Genomic DNA, 10,468 nt, shown 5'->3' with positions numbered 1-10,468 from the left:
GATTTCCTACTGTTTCTGGTACTGTCTAACATGTTGTTGTTGTTGTCTTGACGGTTAGTTACTGCATGCGCAGCAGTCTAACGTCTATCTCATCTACAATAATATTGTGACACAGTGCACGTGCTTTGCTTTGAAAGCAGATTTGACGTCGAATGCTATGGAAATTTGATTGTTGAGATAACATTGCAATTTGTTGAGAAATGCAGCGCCAAGACACTCATGCACAGATTTAAACGGGTGTTTAGACATCGACAGACGAGAAATTATGTTTCTTTAGTTGTAATAACTGTAATCAACAGCATCTTGAACCTTAAGTGATAGATAGATTACACAAATGATTGTGACCAAACAATTTGCCAGTTACGTATTTGGTAGTTACTAGAACCAAAGAGTCCTTGTTGTCTGCTCCTTACAAGTCATATCATTCATCAGGCACTCTGGTGATTCTCTGGTGATTGTCGCAATCACCAATCAGTTTTCGCACTCATCCCTGCGTTCCTTGGCTTTGTAACGCTGGTATAGACGGGATTCAAGGTACCCTGCTACACCTGCTCCTACTCCGCCCACTACTCCTATATTGCTGCTCCGATTGGCAGTCTTGCCATAGAAGATCCAGTCCTAACTGCTACTTTGAGAACAGTGGCAAACCCAACAGCAGCACTGCCTACCTTCTTATTATCAGTTAAGCCTACCACCATACGAAGCATATGAATCCCAGTCATGGGTTGAGCAAATTAAAATCCACTAACGTCTTTAGAGATTCTACTTACACAGGTCATTCCAGAAATTCTTCTTCCACTCGGTACCATCAGGTAGGTAATGTTCTGCATTTCTTCCCTAGGGCAGAATAGAAACCATTTCTACTTGCCTAATTACTTGTCTCGACGAGAAATTTGCGCTTGCTGTTTGTCATCTCACAAATACTGTGTTTGTGAAAGTATGCAGCTGCGGTCTTTTCTCGTCGGTATCCATGACTAGTTTGGATTGAGTAGAAACAATAACAGCATAATTCTAAATCATTCTGCCAATTTCCTTGGTCCGGTTCTCAATAATTATACTATTCTCGTCATGAAATCGTTCGTCGTGTGCGGGTGCACAGAAAAGAATACTTTGCTTACTCTCGGTTCAGGCGTGTCCCAGAAAGTCAACAGACTACCATTGCAAAAACCTTCAATTTTTGGCGTTCTTTGTAATCGTTTTTCTTCCTCGTCCTATTGGAGCACTAAGTGACTTGTTGGATCGATGGTCAGCTTTGCAAGTAGAGCATTGCAAGTGTTGACTTTCCTACTCCAGCTTTGCCTACACAGAGGATTGTGACTAGACGATTGCATTCCATAGATAGAACCTCTACAACCTCATGCTGTGTTTCTCTTGTGCCGTGAGAACAGAACCCACACTGACTACAAGTGAATTACGAGATGAAATAATAAAGGTGGACACGCAATCAGTGCTCATGGCAGGAGGGCATAGGGAACGTACGTGACCACTGTCCTGCTGACACCCCCCTCCCTCGGCGGTACCGCGTCCAACTACTACATTTACGTATGTCGTACTGTACCGGCAGACTACTCGCCAATTCAATACCAACTAACTTTACACAAGCGACGTACTGCATGATCGCGTGAATTACGTTTGTAACCTTTCTACAGAGTCTCTACTTAGCTACGAATGCAACAACACGCAACTAGAGATCCTCTAGTATCAGTATCAACATCAATTAGGAGTTTCTTCTTGTATCGTTGAAGGACGGCCCCACACTACACATAGAGCACACGCACACACGCACACACAATAAACCGAGTTTTGTGTCCAGGATATTGAGCGTAGTAAGGCACAGGGTATATTTGCTGATGAGCTAGTTGCTGCCTTCTTCCATGTTATTTAGGAGCAAATTGTCTTGGAATGTGTTCAATGCGTTTGTCACCAACTCTATGTCCTCCTGCTTGAAGATACCCTTTCATCATCTTTCTTCCGTACGCTGGACCAACCTCCATAGAGACGTGTGATAACGGCAAAAGCCTCCATATGTTTAGACGGGTTTAGTAAAAAGAGAACATATTACTTTTCTAACAGCTGCCTGGACTACCAGCCTCATGTCAAAGTCAGATAATGCAGAACGATAATGAACTTTTTGCTCATGACAAAATCGTGTAGCGGATCGTTCAAGAAAACCTTTGACTCCAGGATGTCTTCTTCGAAGTATCTAGCTTATGTTTGAGTGCGATAGCCCAGCCTTCACCTTTTCTTGAATTTCTCTCTCGTCCATCCGTGACTCAATTTGATACGATGTGCCTATACTGTAGACTCGTACTCAGGAAAGTGGAACAAAAAGCACGTGCCAAAACACGTGGAGCGCGCGCGAGGAGGAGGACTGTGTACGAGTCTACCTATACTGTACGTGCTGCTAATTAGTTGGGGAATTCTCAAGTTTGTCGCGTGCGTTGAAAGAATGCTGTCACATGTTCGGCAAGATCGCTAGCATCACGAGGTTGTCGAGGGCACAATCACGTTGGTGGTCGATAGTGCTTTGGAAATTCTCCTGGGTCGTGAGAGCTGACAGCGCCGACTAACTAAATTTTAGTAGCTACCTGGGCAGATACGCTACTTTCCGGACCGCCATGCAGACTCAAAGGATCCACCCCTATCGAGTGCTAAACGATGTCTTTGACTCGGATCCGTTGTTTATTGTGTGTGCGTGTGATCTATGTGTAGTGTGGGGCGTCCTTCAACGAAACTGGAGAAAACCTCTAATTGATGTTGATACTGATACTAGAGGATCTCTACGCAATCATGCAGTACGTTGCTTGTGTAAAGTTAGTTGGTATTGAATTTGCGACTAGTCTGCCGGTACAGTACGGCATACGTAAATGTGGTAATTGGACGCAGTACCGGCAAGGGGATGGGCGTGTCAGCAGGACGGTGTACACGTACGTACTCTATTCCTAGCCTCGTTCCCAGACTCTCTCTCGCTAGTCTTGTCCGGTGCCCGTATGACAATTCCAGGTGCGAGAGAGTCTGGGATCATCCCGCCTACTTCTGCCATATCTCCTTACTAAATGCTCACTAAGTGTCACCCCCGACGTCATCAACTGTCACCCCCAACATCATCAAGTGTCCCGTAACTACAAAATCAAATTAGCGTTAGTCTAATTCAATAAACGTACCACACTGGATGCTATGACCATTGTTTGGTGTTTGCAGCATATCCAGCACTTGCAGACAACTGAAGCATGTTGAAAAGGTAAGTCTATGGAGTGTTGGTGACGGGTGTCGTGTAGGCTTGTACAGTATAGTCTGAGATCTACAATTGGCGGAGTGATGACCTTCTACGTAGTTCACACGCAGCCATTAGCGCTTGCGCGAAGACTAGACTCTGTAGCAAAAAGCGCGCAAAGACAAGGGAAGGGGTTGATCTTCACATCAAACTACGGTCTGGAGGGTCAACTTGAAGCTTTCAGGGCTATTCTTTCGCGAAAAGATGTATTTGTTTTCATACTTGAAGACTTCTAGAAGGGTAGACCGTAGTTTCCTGTCAAGATCAACCTCTTCCCTTGTCATTGCGCACTTTTTGCTATAGAATAGAGTCTGCGCGCAAACGGTGTGCGTATAGTGTGTACTGATAGCAAGGAGATGCGTGTGTGAACTACGTAGAAGGTCATCACTTCGCCAATTGTAGATCTCAGACTACAAGCCTACACGAAACCCGTCACCAACACTTCATAGACTTATCTATTCAACATGCTTCAGTTGTCTGCAAGTGCTGGATATGCTGCAAACACCAAACAATGGTAAAAACATCGCGTGTGGTACGTTTATTGGATTAGACTAACGCTAATTTGATTTTGAAGTTACGGGACACTTGATGACGTTGGGGGTGACAGTTGATGACGTCGGGGTGACAGTTGATGACGCCGGGGGTGACACTTAGTGAGCATTTAGTAAGGAGATATGGCAGGAAGTAGACGGGATGATCCCAGACTCTCTCGCGCCTGGAATTGTCATACGGGCACCGGACAAGACTAGCGCGAGAGAGTCTGGGGAAGAGGCTACCCTATCCCCTCCTGCCATGAGCACTGAGTGCGTGTCCACCTTTTTTGCTATTTGGTCTTGTAATTCACTTGTAGTCAGTGAGGGTTCTGTTCTCACGGCACAGGAGAGACACAGCGTGAGGTTGTAGACGTTCTATCTGCGCTATCGGGTAGTGTTCCATGTGATGTACAAAATCTAGACATGAAGTGCAACTTGCAGTTGGGCCAATCGTACTCCTTCATCTACAGTAATGGCGCGACCATGCACTTCGAGTTACTAAATATTGGTAACTGTCTGAAGCGGCGTACGTACAGGTGCAGAAACACGGTACAGGAAACGTGCTGATGTGAGTAGCAGAAACCGCGCGTAGTTTAATTGAATCAACGTATCAGCACGCGTTGGAATACACCCTTACGCCGTCCAATGGACTCCCTACCGCGTACACTGCTACTCGTTCTTTCAATATTCTTTTCCTGGTGTACTCAAATTATTTGAGAGAACGGATGAGCGTTCAATTTCTGTTAGTTCAAATCCGCTCATCAGTTCATATATACAACTACGTCCGCTTTTTCGTCGGCAAAGCAATTTCTAATATACTGCACCTAAAAATTTACAAATTTGAAATAATAATATTTTAAATTTTGAACAAAAATTTGAAAATTTAATGCAAATTTTAAAATTATGGTAACGTTAAATTAAAATTAAAATTTTATTATAAAAATTAAAAAAATTTAATTATAAAACTTTAAAAATTTTAAATTTTGCAATTTGAAATGGCCGAAGGACCTACTGACCATATTGTCCCTTCGACTTGGTGAAAATAGTCAAGTTCTCACTTGGGGTTCTTAATAACTCTCAGACATACTCCAACTGTGGTGACGAAACGTCAGGATATGCATACTGTTTTGAGACACTGAACAAACCAGTTAGCCAGTTTCCCGTATGATATCCGGCTTCCGCATTCAGATTCAGTAACTTTAGAGAATTCATATGATTCTTAAATGTTTATTTAGATAGTGTTAGATGAATTGGTATTCAAATTGATATATAAAATGTTGCAATTGCCATTTTGGAATATATTGGTAAAGAATTATAATTCAAAGCTAAACAATTATTCGTATCGCTAAAGCAAAGTAATGAAATGACCATATGTTATTACTGAAATGACAGTAACGTCATTCTTACCATCTAATTTTTTTGTAACTAAGAAATTAGATAAACTTATGCATTGCAAGGCATGCAAGTCTGCTTAGCTACTTGAACTAAAACGTCAGTATTTTCTTTCTTAGTTAGATGTGACAACTTCCATCAAGCTGTGTGGGCGTCTTCATGGTCACCAATCAGGTTCTCGTACTCCTTCACTCGTTCCTTGGCTTTGTAACGTTGATAGAAACGGATTGCGAAGTACACTCCTATGCTTATCCCTATTCCGCCCACTCCTCCCACTGCGGCTCCAATGATAGCTCCTGGTCCAGTAGGAGCAGCTGCTACAGCACCAGCTGCAATTCCAGCTCTAACTGCAATTCCTATACCAGTACCGATACCAACAGCAGCACCCCCCACTGACCCACCAGTTATTCCCAGCATCATCCGAAGCTTATCAATCCCAGTCATGGGTACAGCTAATTGATCAGAATTGAAAATGCTTGAACTGGCAAGAATTCCTCGAATATCTTTGGAGGCTCTACTTATGCAGACCATGCAGAAATTCTTCTTCCACTCGGTACCATCAGGAAGGTAAGCCTGTGCATGTCTTCCCAAAGGTACACAAGGAACCATTTCAGCTTCTTGAGCAGAGAGGCCACTTTTCTCGACGAGAAATTTGCGGTATCTGTTAGTCATCTCAGAAACACAGTGTTTGTGAAAGTATGCTGCTGTTGTTGTTTCATGGTCGGGATCCATGACTACATTGGCTTGAGTGAAAGCAATAATGGCATTATCCCAAATCTTTTTACCAAGTTCCCTGGTCAGGTTTTCAATAATCATGCCATTCTCAGGACGATCTCGTGTCTCATGTGCGGGAGCACAGAAGATGAGCAGATCTAGTTTGCCTCCTTGTTTTTTTATGTCTTTCTTGATGTTTGAAAAAGTCTTGCGATCCTCTGAGTCTTTTGTCGGTCCAGGTGTGTCCCAGAAAGTAAACGGAATATTGTTGCCAAAACATTCAATTATTTCCACCTTTTTTGTTACAGATGTGCCTCCTCGTCCCGTTTGAGCACTTTCTGGGTCAGTTGCAAGCTTTCCGCTTAGAGCATTTGCAAGTGTTGACTTTCCTACTCCAGTTTTTCCCACACATAGGACGGTGATTGGGCGACTGCATTCCATAGATTGGGCAAGTGAGTCAAATTCCCCATCCAGTTCAATTTTCTTTTCAGACCATGATGTTGACACATCAGGTTCTTCGAGTTGCAGGACGTTCCAGTTAGTCTCCAAAACGTCTTCAACTCGGGCAAGCAGTCCTTCTTCTAGGATGTTGATGATTCCGGGTTTTTGCACGGAGAGAAAAAAAAGGAAATGGGCTACAGGTACCTCTCTGCAAGCACTTATCGCACGAAGAAGTGATTTCGCTTGTTCAATTCTGCTCTTTGATTGTAGGTCCTCACGCACCGCCGAGGGTATGGTTTCATCCTTGATAATGCTGCTTTCCAGTAGTTGATCGAGTATTGTCCCTTCGACAGCCAGAGACTTGGTGAAAGTAGTCAAGTTCTCACTTGGCTTTTGTAGTAACTCTCGGACGTACTCAAACTGTGGCAACGAAACGTGAGGAGCTGCAGCATTACCGGTTTGATACATGACAACGTTCTGAACCAGACAATTAGGCACTTTCTCTTTCTACTCTTTCCTTTTGCTGTTGTCCTGTATAATATTGGTTCCCGTATAAGATTGATTTCCGCATCTAGTTTCAGTATCTAAATCATGACTCTGTGGTACTCTTTCCTCTTGATGTTATCCCGTCTTATCCGGTTTCCGCATCTGGCTTCAGTAACTATATTCCTATGACTCTTCTCAACTTCCGCTTTCCATATCACAAATCAGTTTCGATTTCGGATTTTTCTATTTTTAAATCTTATTATATCTAGTGTTACATTAATTGATATTTTAATTTAGAATGTTAACGTTGTTAGATTATATTAATTAATAAAAATCTATAAATAATTAATTTATTAAAAGCTAAGGAATTCGTATGGCTAAAATATTTTCAAGCTTTAACCGAACTTTTAAGGTTCTAGTGACTGATCTCCAACAGCAGTATTTTGCAAAACCGATATCAATTTATTAAGTAATTAAAGATATCTAGAAAGAATATATCCGGGACACTAAAAACAGATGTCGAAGTGCGTACAGTGTACATACACGCTCTGTGAGAGTTGTCTCCTAGATTTGGAATGTGTCGTAATTACTTTAGAACTAGTCTACACATGAGTTGAGGTAATTGTTAAATCACGTGGGTAGTAATGACGTCTTGTTTATTCACAGCTGCAAATGTGCATGGAGCCCAGCGCCAACCAACTCTCATTGCAATGTATGCTACTGACACTAACGTGAAGAGCATTTTGCTACTAAGTTGTATACTTACTAGTTACTAAAAATTGACTACCAAATCATCGATCAACATGCAACTGCAAAGAACCGAGCTAGTCAAGAAAAAGAGCATGCATGCAATGAAATCAGCAAATATGCTAGCAATGAAATCAGTGAAAGGCTAGCAATGAAATCAGCAAATAAGCTAACAGTGAAATCAGTAACCACAAGCTTGAATTCTGAATTCTAACAAAGTACACCATTTTCCAACTCAATCAGATTTCTTTTTGTTAGCTGAAGATATCTGAGTAAGACGGTTGAGAATAGTGAAGACATCGAACGACTCGACTCCCTCCATCTTGAAAGACAACAATATTGTCATTTTACTTCCAATAATAATACATATATATCAATTTACCATGTGAAAAATGTGAGATTATTCTTGGAAATTCCAGATGTCTCAAGACTTTGTGCACTAGAGCAGATCTTTGGGAGAGTTAGAATGTCAGGGTTGGGTAGTGTTTCGACATCATAGTACAACAACACGTTAGCACCGTCTATCTCTGATTCTATTCCAGCAGTTGTGTTGTCTTCTCGGAAAAAACTGGCAGAAGCCATTGGAATACAATTTTCAGAAATAATCATGATGGTCAGAGTTAGATATTCAAGCGAGCCGGAATCGACTGATGTGGAAAATGTAACGACCGAACACTTGGCCATGAATCGTAACATTGGCCACACTCTTAGCATTAGCTGCGTATACATAAGCCAAAATATATTACGTAACACAGAATGTCATGTGACTGGCTTACGTGGTAAACAGTTGCTTAGTGCTGTTTGCATGTCAGGTATTTCAACACGTGTCGTCAACGTGTTCCGTTTTCTTTTTTGGGAGATAAACAAATTAGAACGGCTGACCATTCCGTAGATGTAATCTATTTGATTACATAATTAATTAAATAATTATAATTTTATAGCTAAAGTTACCTTGTTGTTGTCAATGTAGATAGTTTCTATAGTTTTAACACCGTTTAGTACGTTCGCCATTGTCATTTTGAGTACAACCCTCTCAGATTTGATGTCGTAGGCTATCTTGAAGTTGTCCAATGCGAAGAGTTGAGGAGTGACATGATACATCTGTACTTGCAATCCAGAGCCCGATATCAGGTAGCTGTAGGGTAAGCAACAGGCTGCATTGGTTGTGTGCGACAAAGACAGGGTTACGAGCGCTGCTAACAGCAAGTACATCATTCAACGTGTGAGCGAACTTCTGCCTCGTGGGGCCCGGTTAGTCTCGCGTAGCCAAACCCCTCCCCTTCTTGATATCTACCGGCGGGGAAGGGTTTGGTGAAATTGCACACAAGCAGTGGTGCCAGGCATACGCCCACGTCTTTCCAACTAGTAATTAGATGAAGGTTAAGCTGACAGGTGATAATTACTGGAAACATTCTTGTCTCTGTTGTCGACGAGAAATCACTTGTTGGAAGGCTTACAACAATCAATGGACAGACTTTACCATAGTATGGTATTGTTCTTGGTATAGGGCGTTTAGTTAGCTACGAATTCACGCAAACTGCGCACTAACCTCTGCATAATAATTAATTATTTCGACCTGCCGTGCCATCGCCTCGATCTCTTCCCGCAATCCTTGAATTTGCTGATCTAGCCTAGGAAACGAAGCAAGCTACGTTCGGCAATGTATCACAAACAGGCTCGATTCAGCTGCTTCTATCTAATCAGCTGGTCCACAAAAGAATGTCCGACTAGTTTACACTTGCCAAGATGTCTACATTGCTTGAGTATTGCGAGAGCCGTTTCTTTTTCTTTGTTTTGCGTTTGATGAAAAGAGACTCCAAGCACAAAGCACAACAGTCCGGATCCATTGTGTAACTAACAATCAACTTGCGTGGGGTTGAGTACACGTTTATGTTAATGTCATTATCTGCCACCCGGAAGTCGGTGGCGGCTGGCATCACTACTTGTGTGCAATTTCACCAAACCCTTCCCCGCCGGTAGATATAAAAAAGGGGAGGGGTTTGGCTACGCGAGAAGGGCCCGGTTTCTATCAATAACTAACAGCCAGCACGTGGTCGAGCACGTGTATGTGCGGGTGCGCTCAAACGAGTTTATTTAATGACGTCTGTTACCATAAATAGTTATAAACTATCTGTTAATGAATTTTTGCGGAAGTCAGCAACTCTATCTTTCAACGTGTCTTGGTTTGAACTGTATAAACGTGTACACACGTGGTACTCGTGGTGCTCAGTTCCCGTATAATGATGTGGTCGCGGAATTGAACAGCTTACATACGGGGGCGCGAGTCTAGCAGCAATGTCATAGCAGAAGTCCTCTTCGTGCGAGATTCGTATCGGCAATTTCGTAATTTGTGTCTACGTTATTAAGTAACATTTTAGTTACTAGATGACGTACCTGTTACATCACGTGTATAGACTGACGACATTACAATGTAGCGACGTAAGTTGCCATGAATAGTTATTAATTATATATTAATTAATTAATTAATTATTTAGCGTATGTCAGCAAGTACATTTTTCAACTTGCCCGGCTGTCTCGTCGCGCCCGGTTCCCTTATCATGACGCCAGCACGTGGTCAAGCAGGAAACGACGTAATTAATGTTGCGTCACGTGTAGAGTGACGTCTGTTGAACTATTGATTTTTGTTAATAAATTAATTAGTGGATGTCGTATTTCAGTAACAAAACATAAAATTGTCAGAAAGAAAATAACAAAACGCAGACACAAATCTCTAGGCCAGAAGTTCGAGTCGTCGTCTTGTTGATTACATGATGTGTTGTTTGCAAACGCACCGCTGGGTGACAGAGCAGTCTACTAGTCTCGGAGCTTCAATGCACGATATACGGGTTTATCAATCACGGGTTTACCATCTTAGCAATAA

At 42.2% G+C, this 10,468-nt stretch overlaps 1 protein-coding gene across 1 annotated transcript; it reads right to left on the bottom strand.

Moving 5' to 3' along the window:
- Window positions 1-5,089: 5,089 nt before the first annotated feature.
- On the bottom strand, window positions 5,090-6,827 carry LOC134193184 (uncharacterized). The gene has a single exon (XM_062661989.1). The coding sequence runs from the start codon at window positions 6,820-6,822 to the stop codon at window positions 5,338-5,340; it is 1,485 nt and encodes a 494-aa protein (XP_062517973.1). The 5' UTR covers window positions 6,823-6,827; the 3' UTR covers window positions 5,090-5,337.
- Between the last annotated feature and the right edge of the window lie 3,641 nt (window positions 6,828-10,468).

The sequence above is a fragment of the Corticium candelabrum genome, chromosome 17, assembly GCF_963422355.1.
Source record: "Corticium candelabrum chromosome 17, ooCorCand1.1, whole genome shotgun sequence".
In the NCBI taxonomy this organism is placed as follows: domain Eukaryota; kingdom Metazoa; phylum Porifera; class Homoscleromorpha; order Homosclerophorida; family Plakinidae; genus Corticium; species Corticium candelabrum.
Note: the sequence above shows the minus strand (reverse complement) of the source record. Positions and strands in the feature narration are given on the sequence as shown.

What these genes read in the sequence shown, in the direction of transcription:
- LOC134193184 (XM_062661989.1), bottom strand. Translation starts at nt 6,822, where the DNA reads ATGTATCAAACCGGTAATGCTGCAGCTCCTCACGTTTCGTTGCCACAG.